Source organism: Parasteatoda tepidariorum, chromosome 2, assembly GCF_982258835.1.
Source record: "Parasteatoda tepidariorum strain Cologne lab strain chromosome 2, Ptep-v5.0, whole genome shotgun sequence".
Lineage (NCBI taxonomy): Eukaryota > Metazoa > Arthropoda > Arachnida > Araneae > Theridiidae > Parasteatoda > Parasteatoda tepidariorum.
Genome location: NC_141756.1, coordinates 76,987,876 through 77,008,612, shown reverse-complemented (window position 1 = coordinate 77,008,612; position 20,737 = coordinate 76,987,876). Strand labels below are relative to the sequence as shown.

General features: G+C 27.1%; 1 protein-coding gene across 1 annotated transcript; it reads right to left on the bottom strand.

The window, feature by feature from the left end:
- Positions 1-4,605: 4,605 nt before the first annotated feature.
- Positions 4,606-9,926, bottom strand: LOC107454126 (uncharacterized). Its single transcript, XM_021145706.4, has 5 exons — positions 9,869-9,926; positions 8,630-8,756; positions 7,353-7,495; positions 6,422-6,557; positions 4,606-5,081 (listed from the first exon to the last, which is right to left on the bottom strand). Exons 1-5 carry the CDS (start codon positions 9,903-9,905, stop codon positions 4,832-4,834), a joined length of 693 nt encoding a protein of 230 aa, XP_021001365.1. The 5' UTR covers positions 9,906-9,926; the 3' UTR covers positions 4,606-4,831.
- Positions 9,927-20,737: the final 10,811 nt, after the last annotated feature.

Below are 20,737 nucleotides of genomic sequence, written 5' to 3'. Positions count from 1 at the left end.
CATTTTCCAAACTTAAATATGATGGCGGTTCAGTGATGGTTTGAGGCGCTTTTGTGGCAAATGGAACCTCTTTAATAGTATTTATCAAAAGTAAAATTAATTCCAACATATATGCTATGCGAAACTTTGTTACCAAAAGAGCCACTAATTACTTCAGAGGACTATATTTTTCAGCAGGATAATGCTGCGATACACGTTTCTAAGAGCGCGAAACACTGGTTTGAAGCTTGTTCTGTAAATTTAATTGATAGGCCGGCTAGGAGACCCGATCGTAATCCAATCTCTTTAGACGTTTGTAAAAATGGCACCCAATATCAATGCAAACAGGATTTTGTCTACGATGTCAAAGACACGTGGGAAAAAATTCTGTGGACGGTATTAGAAATCTTTCAGGATTCATGAAAACGCAGCTTATTTAAGTGATTGAAAAAGTTTTCTTGATTATCGATGTAGTTTTGAATATGTCCTTTTTCCATATTCCCTTTCGTGTTAATTTTTGTAAAATTCATATTTCAAAGCCAAATTTTATTTTTTATGCACTATTAGTGTTAATCCAAAATTATGTAACTGAAGTCAAACAAATAAAAATTTCATATAGATTAAATAAAAAAAATCATTTAATTTAATGCTGTTATACTTTTTCGCACACTGCAGTACGTAAAAATCCGATCGTTAGACCAAAAGTTATTCAGGACTTTCATTGCTTTCTCGTTTCGCGCGCTGTTTTTAATTTGTTGAAATGATTTCGAAAAATTATCCGACTAGAATTTTTTTTTAACTTAAGAAATATAAATATGAACTTAAATTTTGTTGTCAATATAATATAATTTTAAAATTGTGAAAGTGATGCCCCTGATGAATGTGATATTTTAAAGTGATGCTTTTAAGTTCAAGGCGTGAAAAAAATCATTACTTTCATGCAATAAAAAGACGTATTTTTTAAAGTAAATTCTTATTCTAAATTTTTATTTTCAGTTTCCTTATTTTTTAAATCTTTCTTTATATTTTAAAATGGTACAAACAAATATACAGTGCGTAAAAAAAAATTGACGACCCTGAATAACTTTTGATCTAATGATTGGTTTTTCCCGTTCTAGGACTCAATCTTAATGGCTCAAGGGGGTGACTTCAAGTATGTTTATTCATAACTGAAGACAATATTTTAAGTTACAAAAAAAGACACAAAAATGTACTTTCTTCAAACAAAAATAATTTTTTTTGACGGTTCCGATTTCTGACCTATATAATATAGAAGGTAGCCGCAATCTGATAAATATGGTCATAATAATTTGTTCAGAAGAGAGCTTCAAAGTTTGGGCCCCCTAATGTTAATTTTACTTTTCCATATTTCTCTATATCTCGAGCTGTGTTAAAGCGCATTGAAAACTTTTTACACAAAATTATAAAATTTGTTTACACAAAGGTAATTCCATGCACCGACTGATTTTGCTCAAATTTTGTATCTTGCCAAGTAAAATTGCATTCTTTAAAATGATACCGAGTAATTCAAAATTTCTTCGACCATTCCTAATTAAAATAATAAAAAAAAAACATTTACTAAAACTTTTTTTTTGCCGGAAATTATATTTGGATGAACAAATTTTATAATTGTGTGTAAAACGTTTTCAATTCGCTTAAAAAATCTTGAGGTGTAGTGAAATACGCAAAAAAATAAAATTAACATTAAGGGGTCCAAACCTTAAACCGCTCTTCTGACCTAACTATTGGGACCATATTTCCCAGATGGCGGCTTTCTCCTACATTTTGGGGGTCAGAAATCCGAATTCATTGAAAAAAAATTTATGTTTATTCTGAGAAGGAGCATTTTCGTTCCTGAATTAGTAACTTAAAATATCGCTGTATGTTAATGGCAGCTTTGGTTAAGAAAAAAAGGATAATTTTGGTCAATAAAACCATAGTATTTGTGGATAATAAAACTGCATTTAAATTTATTTTTATATTTTTTCCCTTAATATGGTTATAATTTGCCGGAAACTCTGGTATTAAAAATGTTTGTTTTTATTACCACACTTTTGGTAAAAAAAAAAAAACAAGAGTGAGGAAATTTTTTAACCAAATAAATGGATTCTATGCTATTCTCTAAACTATCACGATAAAGTTACCAAATTTTATCACACATTATGTAACCATATTTTATTTTTCACTTTTATCAAAATCTCTACCAAAACGCATTGATTAAAACTACCAAAGTTTTGGTGTTCCCATAGAGCCAGTAACGTGGCTAATTTTATCATATTCTGGTTGTTTTGATCCTACTTATTGCCAAAGTGCAGTTCCATAAAAGTCTACTCATGTCTTATAATCATAGGCTATTTATAGCATCAAAATAATTATTTAATATATCTTATATACTAAATACATAATAAGTTTAGGAATTCTATAACTGTTTCAGCGATTTATTCTAAGATTTATAAATTTTATTACATCTCATTTATTATAATATTAATTTATAATTATAACTGTTTTTTAATATCTCATGCGATGTATTCAATACCTATAACAAAAAAATGCGAATGAACATTTTTTTAAATAAAAGAATTGATCTCTTTTTTTGACGTAAAATAATTGCATCCTTATTGTATGAATATCGCAGTATTTACTATTATGTGTGTTTATAATTTTTCATTGGAATCTGAACAGAATTATCAATATAGTAACGTTAAAAATAATTTTCTGTGAATATACCTTCATTAAACAAATTTAATTTACAGTAATATGTGATTGCAAAATAACTAATGATGCATATTTTTAAAAATCTAACTCTATACTCTAAATTCATTTTTATACAAATGTATAGGTAAGTTATTCTATGATAAGAAATAGCAATTTCTAAGTGCATACTTTCTTTTCTTTTTAATTATCTAAAGAACGTTTGTTTTTGATTTCATAGATGAAGTTTTCTTTTTATAATTTTAAGTCCCAAAACTTCGTTATTAAATGTGTTTAAAAATCATATTATTATATTTTGTAAAATATTTTACGGGATACAAATATTTATTTGTTAAAAATTAATGATATATTAAAATAATAGAAATAGGCTCAAAGCTTTTGTTTTCTTTGTCATTTATTGCATGCTCTTTTTGACTGAATGCTTGGAACTGTTGCCCCATTAACGCGACTGATATTTCTAAGGAAAAAAATCATTCCCATAAAGTTGATTTAATAAACATGCACAAAAATAATAACATAATAAAGAAGTAGCTTTCAGATTTTTGTCAGAAGATACGGAGAAGTTTGATGTGGTTAGTCTAAACGTTTAGTTTAACGGAGAAGTTAGACATTAGATATTTATTAAAAAAAGACGTAATATTTAATTTCTTCTTTTGAGAAATTTCCATTGAACCATATTACTTTAAGAAGTTTAGACACGAGTGTTTTCGTAAAAAATTGGTTTTTAGAAGGCGAAAATATTATAACAATAATTTAGAAAATTTAAGTATATGAACTAATAAATATATTTGCCTTTGACGCAGAAGATTTTATATTCATGCTCAATATTTGTACCCTTGGACGAAAGACGTTGCACACATGAAAAAATATTCGAAATAAACCCAGAAGGTAAAAGAACTTAACTATTTAATGAAGTATTTGAGTACTTTTTAACGAACTATTAAGCATAAATATTCATAGCTTTAAGTAACCGACAGCCTTTTCAAAACCAATTTTGACTGAAATGTCAATTTCGTTTTGCTTTCGAGATAAAATAAAGCTATGGACCTATCTCTTTCAAAAACATTTGAGTTTTCTTTCTACGTGAAATGGAACAAAAATTATGATCATTTAAAAGAAAGAACATTTATATTAATTATTAAATTGATACTATGTCTTTTTTTTTAGATATTTCTTAGAACTATTTTTTTAGTTATCTTCCTTCATTTTAAGTGCAATATCTTAAAATATTTTAGTTCAAATTATTTGGAATTTTTCCTGAATGCTTTCTTTACATAAGTCTAGGGATTACGGACTAATAAATTAAACTATTATTTTATGTTTTATAGCTAATGTAAAAGTAATTAATCGCATTTTTTAGCCTTTTCTGTTAAATAAATTTCGATGTATGCTTTAAATTATCTAAATGCAAATATTGTGTATAATGCTTCGTCTATTCCCTAAGTTTTGAGTTTATAAGTATTGTGAAGCTGGAATAATGAAAAAAATTGAACAATGTTTCATGATTTTGAAAAAAAAGTCAATTTTTGGTCTTTTTTTATTAGTTTTTCCCCTGAATTTTTTGAATATATTTTTTTTTCATATTTTTTTAGTTTTCATACCATGTTTAAAGTATTATACACGCGTCTAAATGAATATTTATTTTATAAAAAATTAAAAACTTTGTCTTTCAAGATATTAGGTGAACTTAAATTCCTACTCTTAATTGAAAATTTTCTGTTTTTTGTCTTTAAGAAAATAGATGAAATCATTATCCGTTTGAATTATAATTTTTTCGAAAAAGCACTGTAGAAAAGGATTTTGTTCACATCAGCTCACTTAATAATACTCAAAACTTTGCACTATACATGAAAACTTCATAAGACTGGAAATGTAAGTAAGGAAATTATTTCTAAGAAAAAAATTAAAAACAAATTTAAAAATTATGAGTTTATTTATAAAATCAATGCAACTATGACTAAATTTGAATGTAACAGAATGCTTACTATTTACAAACTGAGCAATGATCAATTTAAAAACAGAAATATCAGTTTCAACAAAAGAGAACAACTATCACTATCATAAACTTCGATCAATGACTTCTGAGTTTCCTTCCATACGATAATTGTTACTTATTGTCTCTGATATCAATCACAGATTCTTATATATTTCCGAGGACGGTATCCAAAAGTTTGGCGATTTGGGACTTGCTTTCTCCACCCTTTGGTGTGGTGCCACTGGGCTTCAAAATAGCTTTGCATTGATCGCTTTCTGAATCGAATTGTTGGCAGACAATGTCGGGTAGGTCGGTGGTTACACTTTTCATGAGGTTCTTAACCATCAGAACAGCATCTTTTCCGCAGTCTCTCTCAGTATTGGCATCAATATTTTTGTGGAATCGATGGAAAGAGCTGGAAAAAAAAATAGAAATGATTTAGTAAAAAAAATAAAATCTATAAAATTCTTATCATATTTTACAAATCATTTAAAATATTAAATGTTATTTTCAATACAGTCAAGGTAAAATAATAACCTGCTACTGTTTCGTAATTTAATTGTAATTTTAAGGAAACGAGGTACAAATATATGATTTCAATTTAGGTTTCTTTTAATCAAAATGTCTAATGCTTTTTTTCCTGGACTCCAAATATTTTGTTTATTTACGATATCCGATATCATAAAACTATTTAACACTCTTTTTTTAAAAAAAATGCAGAAAAATAGTTTACTATAATATTTTTAGTAATTATTATACGTGTTGTTCTTTTTAATAAATTTACGATCCTCTGTCTAAGTGAACTATGTGATATTTCAGTTCGTTTGCAAAAGTATTATTGTTACTAATACATCTAGTTCAATATTAAATTTTTCTATATCTACACAAATTTACTTATTAGTAAGTTTTTTTGAAAAAACTATTTTATGGTGTTTTTAATAAGAAAAAATGTTGACAACAGAGAACAGTGGCAAATTTTGAACTCTGAAGTACCAAGCAATATTTTAAGTATCAACTCCTGCTATTTTAAATTATTGTTATAAACTTCAAGATTGAAATAAGCCAAATCCATTCTGAAGAGAATTAACTGTTAAGTTACGAAGCATGTTCAAAGTGACAAGTTCTAAGCTGAAAGCTTACTTTTTACTATAAAATTTATTCATCAGTAGCACAAGGCAATCAAAAAATGAAATACCTTATTTCTAAATTAATCAGTGCCACCGATTGTTTTGTACTAAGGCAATTAAGTTAAGATGAGAGTTACATATAGTAAGAATTAAGTTATATAAGTACCATGTTTAATTAAAATATTGGTAATTTTATAAAATTTAAAAAAATCAATGTTTGTGCAAAAAAAAATCCAGGAAGAAAGGAACTTCAGCAATAAGAAAATAAATCCTCAATTTCGATATTTAAAATATTTATGTCTAATGGTTGTTCTATCTAATCAAATAGCTGCACATGAATCTAAATTTAAAAATTCATGTTTTTTTTTATCAGAAATAAAATAATTACGATTTTAGAAAAACAATAAAGTAAAGAGTCGTTAATTTCAAGTCCTAACTTTTTAATTATTTTTCAGAAACGTGATCAGTAAATATGAAAACAATTTAACAGTTTTTTTTTTCTATGCAATGGGCCGATAATGTGGTGAAAAGATTATGGGTGCTTTAAAATACAAATATAAAGCAACTTTAGCTCCTGCAGCTAATTTCTTTTGCAGTTTAATTTGAATAAGCTAAGATATTCTCTTACCAGCACATCAATTGGAACCTCTGTTTGAAAGGAACATCGAACAATTGTTCAACCATAACTTGTAAATCTCTGACTTGAGTCTTGAAATCGTCTTTTTCAGCTCCATCAGCAAGGCATTCAGCATGAGCTAAGTAACCTGAAAGTGAAAAAATGGGCGTCATTTAAATTAGTTTCAGAAACTATTGACACGTGCGGGTAATGGCTTCTTTTTTCTCTACTTTAATTTTTTACTTAAGTTATTATACTCGTGATCATAGAATAACTTAACAGTAAATTGAAAAAATAATAATAACCTATTTAACAGATTGGTCATCAAATCTTTTACAGAAATGATATTTTAAATCACTATATAATTAAAAAGTTAATATGTATTATTTTTAAAACTATATTTAAAATTGTTCCAAAAAAATTATAATATATTCGTTAAATTATAATTAGATATACTTCGAAAATTGAGAAATAAAATGACATATGCACTGTAGAAAAATAAACCCGGATAAAATTACTGTAAAAGTACCAGCACTCAGAATGCCGGTACTTTTTACTATAAAATTTATTTTCCGAAACATTTTACAGAGCCAAAAAAATTAGTTTTAGTAGGTTTTACAGTAATGATTACCGTAAAATCACTGAATCACTTTTATTGTATAAATATTACGGTAAAAATTAATTCTGTAATATTTTACGATAAAAATAGTTTCATGCACCTAAAGTGCAGGTACTTAATTTCATGCGGAATTTTTTGCAGTGTGTAACATTTCGAGTAATACCGTTAATAAAAAGTTTTTTAAGAAAAACTTTATAATAAAAATACTAGGTTTTATTTGTAAAACTTTGAACGAATTAATGAAAATTATTGAAAAAAATAATAAATGAAATATTTAATTAAAAGAATACTATTAATGATATATTTCTATAAAAATATTCATACTTGTTCTTTCTTCTGATCCGGCAATACATAATTTCTTAGCTGGCTCTTCTGATCCGGCTAAAAGACTGATTAATTCTCTTTGGACTGGAGACAAGCATTTGGCTGAGAAATTTCCCATACATTCTGTAACTTCCTGCATGGTTCTAAAATATAAAATATATATTCATATATGTATTCATTTTTCACTTATAAAATTAGTTATACATAAAAGGCTTAAAATAATGAAGAATTCAAAGTATGTACATAGAGAAAATAATTTGGTAAATTTGTTGTTCAAAAGTTTACCGAAAATTCTGGTTTTCGAAATTATAGATCTTATTACTACACATGTAGTAAAAAATACAACACTGATAAGTAAATTGCACTAAATAAATGGATTTTATGCCAAGCGCTAAGGTATCAAGATAAAAGTATCAAATTTTACTACATTTGTCTAATTTTTTCTCTTATTATAAATCCATATTTAATTGTTAACTTTACAAAATCCATTACCAAAGCGCTTCGGTGAAATATACCGAGCTCTCATAGAGACAGTAAATTCCATAGTATTCAGGTAGTTTTGACCATACTTTTTTACCTCAGTGTGAAAAAAAAATATTGCAAAATCAAAAAAATGTGTATTTTGTGTAAGAATTAAAATATTATTAATTTTTCTTCCCAAAAACAGATTCCTAGATTTAAAAATTTAAGTAGCTTATAACTTATATATATTTATTTTTAACTTAAATAAATAACATAAGGGAATTCGGAAATAATCTATTTTGGTTGGCGATATTATTTTAAAGCATTGCCTTTGAGTTAATAAATTTGATGACGCATGTCCTAAGCGATTTAGAGTGTTACTTTGTATAATTATTCTATTTTGTTTAATTTGTATTTACTTTCGTTTTTTAAACTTATTAAATGGAAATTTCTTTTGTTGTTGTTATTAGAAGAGCAACAACATAATATGAAATTTCAGACACACGAGATATCTTTCGAGTTTTTTAAAAATACTAATTTTTGGCCATACGAAACTAAGGACTTTTAAAAAGTATACAACTAGTACTGACTGAAGATAAAATAAGGCAACATTTTTTGCTGCTTGATCAATGAAACAGTTCATACAATATTAATAATAAAAAATACTGTTAAAATATTTGTGATAACTGTTTGATACATTTTTAAATAGTTTCTAAGGAACAATGCCAGGAAGTAAAAAAAAAATAAGTGGAAATTAGTTCAAGATAGGAATAGGAATTAGGAATAAGTTTCTAAGATTTTTAAAAGATACTCACTCGCACCATTCGTTAACTTTTTCTTCATCAGCTGGGACTCCATTGCTTTGATAATGGAACATACCTATGGCCATACATAGATCCACTTCCCGCATATGACATGCTTGGGAATAGACTTCTGTGGCAGCTGGAAAAAATTATTTCATTTTCAGTCTTGCAAGAGATTAATTTAATTTAACGATTTCTTAAATAATGTTCCAAAAGTTTAAGCTTTTATACCATAATAGCATTTTTGTCTTCCTTTAAATTGCGATTTTTTTTTAGAATAACAAATTTATTTAGAAAATGAACATTTATCAGGAAAAAAACATTGTTCAAAATTAAAGATTGAAAAATACAATTTCTCTCTATGCTGATCTGTGAATTGTTAAATATAATAGTTACGTTTCGTATGTCACATAATTATGGTGTAACTCAAATATCTCCAAAAAATGATAAAATATGCCTTACGGAAGTTCTTAAAACTTCAGAGAAGACTAAAAACTTTAGTAATTATATCGAGTTAATAATTTAATTTTTAACGAGCATTCGAATGAATATTCATTGTGTAAAACGTTATTTGAATGATAATTCCTGGTTAAAATATTACAAAAGCTAGTTTAAGGATAAAATAGAATTCAGCATCTTATCGTTAAAATTTTAACTTATCCTATCTATCTCATATCTCATGTATTCCTCTCTATATTTTTAAAATATCCAATGTTTTAAGTCAATAATTTGCATCCAAAATTATGTTTTTGAAGCCAACTAACTATGGAATATAATTTTTGTAAATGCTGGATCGTCGAATTTTTTTGACAATAAAATTTATATATTGAAATATTTTAAATTTTTTCTTTGCTTTTTGAAGCTAAACTAGCTACCAAAATATGTAAAATGTTAGCATATATAGTATATTACGTTGAAAAGTCTAGATGCTTGGAAAAGAAATTTTTTTGTTTTACCCTATTATTAACAAAATGAATGTTTTTAAATATTGTAACGTTGCAAAAATTCGATGCTAAAATTTTTCTGTAAACAAATTATTTAACAGCGATTAAAAGTGGTTTCATTTAAAATATAAAATTAATTTACAAACTGTCAAAATATTTTTGAAAATGTTAAACAGAGCAAATGTTACACGTAAGCAAAATAAATAATATTCCTTATTTTTAAAAAAAATGCTGAAAATCTGTTAAAGATATTCTTAAATAGGCATACTAGCATTTTTCATCTAGCTACGAAAGATTCAAAACTTACCAACGGCCAAAAGAATTCCTAAAATAAATAACTTCATCTTTAAATAATTAGATCAGTTATCCGAAAATGATGATTCTGAAATTCCAGCCAGCCGCTTTTATACTCTTTCTTAGATGTTATTCTATTTATTTATTCAATACGTCAGAAAATTTCACCTAAGAAAGTAAAGCAATTAATATAAAATAAAAAAAATTCGTGCAAGCTATCAACGTCACAAGCTGTTATGATTCGTCACTTTTTGAAAAGTTAGAAAAAAACTGACAAATAAGTCTCCCTTTGATCCCTGTTGGCCACCATGTATATGCAGTACATACTCTACTGCCCCTCCCATACGTTGCGCAAATGTCAAGAAATATAACGATTGCTTGGATCAAAAAATAAATTGTTTCTTGGCCTTAGGCCCTGGACCTTGAGAAAGTTGAAGATAGCACATCTGATCTTCTGTTAGTAAAGGGGTTGACCTTCCAAATACTTGCACTGTTCTTAGGTTGGTACATTAGGCGAGACTTTTGACTTTCGTCATACTTAAAAGGTGATTGTGTTTCAGGTAGATTACAGCTAAAAAAAGAATTGGATTTCTTGTAAGAGACATGTCTTTATCATTGACATTGAAGATTTAAACATTAGTTTCAAAGTATGGCCTCATAATTTTAATGATGTCCTCTAAAGATGAGTTTTTGTTAGAAAATGAGCCAAATTGGGCATTTAATGAAATAAATGCATGTTGTGAAATGCTGGTTGAATGCCATTAGAGTTTTAATTTTAAAAAAATGTCATATGAACTCATTTTATTGCTAATGAATTAATTTAGTAAGAGTTTAAAAATCTCTGCAAAATTTAATTAGTATTATGTACTCCTTTAATTCTAAAGTCAGTTATGTTCTAATTATTTATAGTAAGAATTAATTAAACTTATTACACAACACTTTCTAATGTTATTAAAAACGAATCGACCTATTTTATGAATAGTTTTGGAAGAAATAATTAGATGTTTAAGGATATAAATAAACAACTGTGGTGAAAGTTAAAACCAATTATGAAATAAAAATGTTTACCAAGAAAAATATTTATTAATGTCAGATAGAAAATGACCATCTGTTAAGTCCCACGAGTAAATAAAGATCTTTTTTGAACTATTTATGCCTCAAATTAATTAATTTTGCATACCTAGAGTACGGAAAAATTAATTAAATCTTATTTGCAATCATAGTTATTGTCCATCTGGTGCATCTCAGTTTTTTTACGCAAAGGAATTATAGTTATGCGAATAAAATCAAGTTCCTTCTTGTAACATCATAGTGGAATATCGTTTTTAAATGTTTTGTTTTGTATGGAGTATAAAGAAAAATATAGAGTTAAACACCTGCATATATCGATTCTCCAATTCTCCTTGCAAACAACTTCTGAAAATAGTTTTTTTCCTTTAAAAAAATAATTTAAGAGATTTACCTTATAGATATTTTTTAAAGCAATAGTGTAAATGAGAAAAAAGTATGGTCAAAACTACCTGATATGATAAAATTTACCATGTTTTTAATTCTATGGAGGAACCAGAAGACTCGGCAATTTTTGCCAAAGAGCTTTGGTATTGATTTTTGTAAATTTAATAGTAACATATGGTTTTGCAATGTATGATAAAATATGGTAATTAGGGGTAAAGTTTCTTAATCTTATCATGCTATCTAAAAGCATGGCTTAGATACCATTTATTTGGTTGAAGTTACTTTTTTGTTGTGTACTTTGTACTAAATGTGTTAATAAGAACTATTATTCTGAAAACCAGAATTTGTAGTGAACCGAAAAAACTGCAAAATTGATGGTTTAAATGCTGTATGTGTTATCTTTTATTCCCAGAATTACGGTTTCTTTTACCAGAAATGTCATTAGCACATAGTACGGTAATTGACCAGAATTTAACATTCCTTGTATTATTGAAAAAATTGAAAACCACGTTGCAAATATTTTTTATTAATTATATCATGAATAATATCAGGTAAATCGGATAATTTATCTGACACCAGAAGACAGAATCCAACGTTATTGATTAAAGGTGAAGACTACTATTAAAAATAAGATTCCATTGAATCCAGATATACAAGTAATTAGATACTTGTATATCAACAAACTTACAAGTAATAATATGAAAATTGACTGCAACCTTAATTGCTGGTCAAATTAAATATTTTCTTAATTTGAAATTAAGCCATAGTATGAGCAATTTAATTTAATCGCGATTAAATTACATTATATTATGGTTTCAACTTGACAATTTTATTCTTAATTTTGTTTAAATTTCAACATAACTGAACGTGATTGAAACAGTGCTTGAATTTTAAAATAAAAAGAAAATTTGCATCATTCAATAATTATGATAAAAATAAAAATTATCTATTTCTGGATCATAAATTAACTCACAAATCTCGAAATTGTGTTTGATTTAACTTAATGCTTTCTTTTTTTTAATAACAATAATATATGCCAGATTAAACCCATAATCTAACTAGCTTTCAAATTTTGCAATTTGTTAAACTGTATTAAAAATTAAGCATTTTTAAGAAAAACACAGCCAAATAGGCTGTAAAATGCTTTATGTTTGTTCATTTGAAAGTAAAATCTTCTGAAAAAGTATAAAACCAATATAGTATAAAAACAATATAGAAAAGTATAAAAATAATAAGCAATATTTGGAAGTTGCACAAATTTAAATATTTCTTCATTTTTCATACAATAAATTATATTTGTATGTTAGCTATTTCTTTATGATCAATTACTATGTAACATTAAATTTCGAAAATGCTAACGAAAATAATCAACGGGATGAAACAGAAATTATTATATTTTTAAAAAAAATTATTCAAGATCTCAAAATAGTCATTCCAACTTTCAGGAGCACTTACATATCTCTTTGAATAATAAGATCATAGGGAAATAAAAATTTTTCATGTCAGTTGTGTTTATAATTCAGACACGAGAGTTTAACTTTACACACAAAAGGACTGACACAAATAAAATATTATCTTAAAAATTTCTGAAAAATAACCCTCTTAAAAATTTCTTTTCTTAGGATTTTCTGAAATAAATGTCTACCACCCTACGCATCTAACATATTTCTATAACTTTTTTTATCTCAATCCACACTGCATTTTAGCAACAGTTTTTTAGTGTCAGTATCTGGTATAAATTTTAATAAAATGTTTACATTATTGAAAATGTAGCATTTAAGATGTCTTTCACACTTTTATGATGAAGCATTTCGAAAACGATAAAAGAAATAAGCAACTTGAAAAGTGGTAATAAAAAAGTGTTTCATTTAGTTTTGAAACTAAAATTCCTATTCATTTTAAATGAGCAAAGCATTTTCTTTTAAGTGAATTTTTATTATGATATTGTTATTTAGATAACTCAGATAGCTAGGAATCACTTGAACTACTGAAATTGACGGTATTTCATTGGCAATTTCAGTAATTCAGTTTAAGTTTACATTTAATGATATTTATCTAAATTTATAATAATTTGATGGAAAATATAATCATTTGATGGAAATACTATATGCTTAAATCAACTAATACTGAATAAAAAATTTTTAGCTTGGAATTATCTTTGGATAAACGAATTTCATAACTATGGACGAAAAAATTTCAATTTACTTGAAAAGTTTTTGAGACATAGCGAAATACGCAAAAAGTAATATTAACACTAAAGGGTCCAAGTTTTGGATTGCTCTCCTGACCAAACTAGGGTGACTATATTTCTCAGATTGCGGCCTCCCCTATATTTTGTAGAATCCGAAATCCGAGTCCGTCAAAAAAAAAAAAATTTTTATTTAGAGAAAGTACGTTTTTGTGTCTGATTTCGTAACCTAAAATATTGTTTGCGCTGGTTAATTGGCATATTTGAGGTCATCCTCTCGAACCATTAAAAATGAGTCCTATAACGCGATGATCTGATCATTAGATCAAAAATTATTCAGGATGGTCTGTTTTTTTGGCTCTTGTAGAGTGTACAAAACAATTAATGGTCCACCAGAAATCACTTTTAATCTAATGATCGGATCTTCACGTTTTTGGACTCAGTCTTCATGGTTTGCGGTAGTACCCTCTAATATGCTATGATGATAAATTAATGCAAACGATAATTTAAATTTCAAAATCAGAAACACGTACAGTCCGCAAAAAAAAAAAAAGATATCACCCTGAATAACTTTCGTTCTAATGATCAGATTTTCACGAACTAAGTGTTAATCTTAATGGTTCCTGGGGGTGACCTGAAATATGCTAATTAATTAGTGCTAACTATTAATTAAGTTACGAAATCAGACACAAAAACGTACTTTCTCTGAATAAACATATATTTTTTCTTACATATTTGGATTCTTAACCTTCAAAATATAGGGGGTAGCCACAATCTGGGAAATATGGTCCCCATAGTTTGGTCAGGAGAGCGATCCAAAGTTCGTACCCCTTAAAGTTAATTTCACTTTTTACGTTTTTAGTCATATTTTAAAAACTAATAAAGCAATTCGAAGAAAATTTCACCCAGTCATAAAACTCATTTACCAAAAGATAATTTCACGAAAAAAATAATTTTTAATAATTTTTAATAATTGTTAATTATTTTTTATTACTTAATTAAAGTGAGGATGAAAAAATATTGAATTATAAGGTATGAATTTTTTTATACCATATTAATCTACATATTTTTCAATTGAAAAATCTAAAGTTTCAACTGTTTTTATTTATTAGAAGCTGAGAAAAATTAAAATTAATTATTTTTAAAAAAATAATTTGGCGACAGTGAAGAAATGATTAAATGGGGCGATTAATATTAAAATGTGATAAACTTGCGAGGAACTTGACTTCGCGCGCTTAGCATAAAATTTCATTCATATTTTTTTCGCTAATAATCGTTTGCTTATCTTTTCATTTTTATTTTTTTAAGCTATAAAATACGATGTTTCTTTTTTAGTCGTCTAAAATTCTATTGAATAAAACATTTTATTGAATAAAATACATTTTATTCAGAGAATGTGGAGTTTTATAAAAGCATGCTTCTGATAGAATATGATTATACAACAGATTGTGCTTCTTTAATGTGATTATTTTTTTATTTTTTAGTTTTTTTTTTCTCAATAACTGATAAAATTTCAATAATATACATACGAATGAATAAATTTGGAATAAAATATTCATCAATTTCTTGAATATATATTTCATGAATATTAATAAAAGTACGTAGTCAACATTTTTAAGCATCTCTCACACCATCGCAAATTTCTCAAAATCTTATAGGGTAAACTAACCAGTGAAGGAATACTTAAGCTTAGCTTGTCTTTAAAAAAAAATCATAAAAATTTCAAAATTTGTAATTTTAGCTGAATGACGTATTTGTTATTAAATGCATGCCGACATATTTGTTATTAAATGCAAATTATGTAAAAAAAATTTAGATAACTTACATAATATTGTTTTAAGCTTTTGGTGGTTTAAATAATAAGTAGTAAGATAACCAAGTGAAGGAACAGTTCTTAAATTGAATAAACACTAAATTTTCCAGTGAATGAACACTTAATTTTGAGAATGTTTGATGCTCGTTAGGAATCCTTAGGCCACACAGATATCTGTCGCCCTGTAGATGCCTGAATTGACGGCTGTTAACACAGGCGGGCATTAGGAAAAAAAAATCTTTTAAGTTTTCGTGCCCCCCCCCCCTTTCAGTATCTTAAAGGCCTAACGAGCTCTGTTTAAAAAGAGAGTATCATATCAGATATATATATATATATATAAGAAAACAAAAATAATCATAGTAGCAGTATTTGGTGGTAAATGTAGCTTATCGTAATTGAAGAATATGCTGTGCGACATTTTATGGTGAATTTGCGAACGTAAGTTTCAGAATGTATCGAAACATGTGGATGCTATTTGCTAATCATCTTTATCCAAAGAAAACCATGTAACGTAAATATCTAGCAAAATGAAGCAATTTTTTAAACAATGAATCATACAATATGCAACATATTATTTCAATATCTTATTCTTAAACATAACATATTTCAATGTTTTTAAAATGCCACTAAACATTCAGCAATTCATTGAGTTATAGAAAAAAGAAATATCGTAAATTCTAGAAAACCTTGTGAATGTGCATTAGAATTACTATACAATCTACATTTTATTTTTCAAGCACTTTTTTTTTCCTTCAAACTTTCATGCCTAGAAGACTCGATTAAAGCTGTAAAAATCTCTATCCCTAAAATTTTGTATATAGCTATTATAAGTTACGTTAATTTGATTTTAGTATGAAATCCTCGAATAAACATAGCAAAAACAGCATAATCTAAATAATATCAGATAAAAAGTTCATGTATTTAAATTCTAAAAACTTATAAATCGATTCAAATTTTCTTTTCAAAGGAGATTAAAAAAAATTTTTTTTTTTTTTTTTTTTTTGCTTTTTGGACATAAATAAACTTAAAAATTGTCTATTGCCTAGAAACTTCGAGATGTTTTCTATTAACTATTAATTAAACCTCTCAGAGCAATCACAAAACATTATTTCAATTTTTTTACAGTCAGAAATTGGTTGCCTAGCAACCTAGTAAAATTAAGCGTTTCTCTTTTGAATCAGTCGATAGGTTATCTTAAAATATTTATTTGCGCAGGCGACTTTTTTTGGCGGTTTTCTGGACTATCGCCAAATATATAAACCTTTATTGCAACCCAATTTACGACCCAATTGTTTCAAAATTTTGTCTACCCCCCCTAATTCAAGTGTCTAGATTCCAAATATGTAAAAAAAATTATATGTTTATTCAGAGAAAGTACGTTTTTGTGTCTGATTTCGTAACATAATTAATAGTTAGCACTAATTAATTAGCATATTTGAGGTCACCCCCAGGAACCATTAAGATTGACACTTAGTTCGTGAAAATCGGATCATTAGAACGAAAGTTATTCAGGGTGATATCTTTTTTTTTTTTTGCGGACTGTACATTTTCAGTATTAGCATTTTTTTAGACGGATGCCGTTTTCTAACCCCGAACGTATAGGGTGTAGCAGCAGTCTGCAATATATGGACCCATTAGACAAGAGAATCCAAAGTTTGGACCTCTTAATGATAATTTTACTTTTTGCGTATTTCTCCATATCTCAGGAAATTTTTAAGAGAATTGAAAAAAATTTGCATTTAATTTTAAAATTCAATTATCCGGAGATAATGATAATTCCATGCAAAAATAATTATTTGTAAGTATTTATTATTGTTCATTACTTTATTTGATAATAGTCAAAAATATTTTGAATTGTAAGGTATTCAATTTTTTACAATCTGTTAAAAAAAAAATTAATTTGAAATGGCAAAATACAAAAGTTGAGCGAAGTCGGCCGAATAGCTCATAAGAAATCGAATTCAACGAAATCTTATATTTAATAAAAAAAAAATACAAATAGCTGAGGGAAAAAGGATCTGGTGGGTGCTTTGTTTTGTATATTCTGATATCTAAAAGAAGACTATCTGCTTAATAGGGCTGTAAAAATATTCATTTTATTTTACAAGTTGTTTTTTATTGACATTACTTTATTATAAGCACAAAATGAAACAAAAACAATCGAACTTTCTCTAGGGACCATTCCTTGCGAACGACAGAATCAGGAAAACAACGAATGGGTGCGCATGCCAAAACATAAATGTAAAATAATTAACCAAAATATGAAAAGTAGTAATGAAGAAACTGAATAAAAAAGTAGTAAATTTTCAATCTGTATTAAAAATTTTAATTGAAAAAGTTATGTACTTTATTCTAAATTATTTCTGACAACAATTGCTTAATTATGCAGTTTGACATCAAGAACTAATTAACAAATCCTTTATTTTTCGAAAAATTACTACTTAGGCGATGGAATAGGTGAAATATTTTTAAAGACAAATTTTTGAAGTCAAAATTTTATTTTTATTTTTTGTAGCATTCAATTTTTTTTTAATTCCAAAAAATGAAAACTCAATCCAGTATAAAATATAATTAGTTTAATTACCTAGTTTAAGTACCTTAGGCAGAAAATCTAAAAATTTTTTTTTTAATTTTATTGTTTGTTTTTCTGACTTATAAAATGCTTCTTTAATTTATTTTTTGAATTAAGAGTTAAACATTGAAGAATGGGAAAATGAATTAGATTCAATCCTTGAAATTTTACCCCACACTCACCTATCGCAGTTTTTGAGTGCTTCTTAAACCTTATTGTCATTCATATTTTCCTAAGATAAAATAGACGTGAAATCAATAACATTTAAGAAGAATTTTTAAAGCTTTTCTGATCAATAAAATGTTGGTCTTTATTTATAAATTTCCAGAGAAATGAAAAAGTGTTTAAAATTGCTAAGGAATGGGGAAGTGATTTAGATTCAGTAGTTGAAATTTTGCCCAACAACCACTAATTGCAATTTTTGAGTGCTCCCTATACCATATTGTCATTCATATTTTCAAAATCTGCACGACATAGGAATCTCTAAATTAAAAAAAAAGAAATAAACAGCCTCGGGTTGAAAATTACATATTGGGAGTTCCCATTCATATTTTTTTTCTAAACCTTTTACTGAATTCTTAAGTAGCATTAAAACGTCGCATTGTAGCCTTCTTTCTACGTCATTTACAATTTAACCTTCTGCCTTATCACTACAGGTGACCCATTCATTATTTTGCTGCCTCTGATGTTTCTAGACGGAGTACATTATTATTATATATTACAGACGTGTATATAGTTTTAAAAAAAAGGAAGTGCATAGTAACAAAATAATATTCATTAAAAACAAATTGCCAGTTGATTACTGAATTAACAGTGAGCAAAAAAATATTTAGGTACAGTATTTTTTATTATACACGAATAGACATTTTTTTAATGTTAAAATTAACTACTGTTCAAAAGTTTTGCTAACTTGGGTAAGTGAAGCATAGCATGAATCAAAGTATGGTTCAACTTAACACTTTATTAAGTTGCAGAAATCCGACGTCTCATTATGGTTCAAGATAACAATATCATTGTTTCAAATTGTTCAGTAGGCGAAATTAAAAAAAAATGGGCCACACTGAATAACTTTTGATCTAAAAATCGGATCTTCACGTTTTCAGACTCAATCTTAATGGTTCGAAAAAGGTGACCTCAAATATGCTAATTAATTAGTTCAGAAGATATTTCAGGTTACGAAATCAGAAACAAAAACGTACTACTTTCTCTGAATAAATATGCCTTATTTTCGACAGATTTGGATTTATGACACCCAAAATATGGCCGCAATCTGGGAAATATGATTTGGATTCCTTAATGTTAATTTTACTTTTTGCGTATTTCACCACAACTCGAGAAATTTTTAAACGAATCGAAAATTTCTTGCACGAAATTATAAAGTTTGTATGCCCAAAGATATTTCGTTATTAAATATAACTTTTAGTAAATATTTATTATTTGTCGAAAAATGTTTCAATTTCATGGTATACAATTTTCTGCCCCATTTTAGAGGTGCAATTTTGAATGGCAAAATACAAAATTTGAGTGAAATCGGTGGAATAGTTTCTCAGAAATTAAATTTTAAGAGTACGAAAAAAATACTTGTATCAAATCTTTTAATGATATGCTGTTTTTCATCAAAGATTATTGTATTTGGTGAAGCAAATGAAAATCTGAATATCTCTAGAACTAAGGTAGAGGAATTACGCAAAATTATATTCTGAATTGCACAGGGTTTTGTATTTTTTGTACACTGAGCTGCAAGGAAAAAAAATCCAACAGTAGCTGATTTTTAGGCAAAATTGCATTCGGAATCTAAATATAAGCCCCATTTCTCCTTATAAAGCTCCATTTTTTGGGACCAACCCATGTTTTTGATTATTTCACCGACACGAATTTGATTTGAAGGAAGGAAAAAAAACTTCGCATTATTCTTCTCAGAGGAGTAAGAGCGGTTAAAAGCTTTTATAAATAACCGTTTCTTCTTGGATTTTTTCGCAACTTTTAAAATAATTGACTGCTAATTTTAGATTGCAGAATCTCCATTCTTTCCCATATATCCTCAAATAACAAAAAGACAATAATTTTGGCTAAAAGCAGGGATGAGGGGTCAGGAAGCCTTCTTACAATGAATCTTCCAAGCATTCCGCGTGAAAGCTCTTGGTTTGTTTTAAGTATTAAACGATTATTTTAACTATCAATTTTTATTATTATTTAACTGAAAATGCAAAATTAACAATTATATAAAATAATTGTTGAAATTAAAATGATTATTTGTAATATTAAAATTTTCTGTGGTGAAGAAAAATTGAAAGCATCACATTTTTGCAAGTGAACAGATTTTGAGAGGATTTGTCTTTTGTCTTTAGATTTGAGGGGGAAGGGGGAATTACTATGACTAATAATTCCTGTTTTTTGCTTCTGCAATTTTTAATTTTTTTTAGACATTCAAAATGTGTAGTCCTTTTTTTTTGCAAACCAATCTCCAACCGTAAACAAGAAATATTTAGTAGCAGTTTCGACTAAATAATGGTGAGGATGGAAAATTCTCGAAACCTTTCCGAGAAAGTTTGAATGATTCACTGTTCTACAATTTTCTGATTCTCAACCTTATTTTCGACAATTGTTGCTAAATATTTTTTTATCAGAGGGTATTTAGGGAATGAAAGCTGGTATGCAACAGTAAGTTGTAAAAATTAAGTTCGAAAATTTAAAAAAAAAACCCAAACAACACTCATTTTAATGACTTTTTTTCACAATTTATGAGTGCAATGCTTCAGAAATATTATTTTTAAACCTTTCAATATCTCCTCTTGATTCTTGTATGAATTTGGTGTGCCAAAAAAAAGAGTGTTGTTAAAACCACTAGAAAATA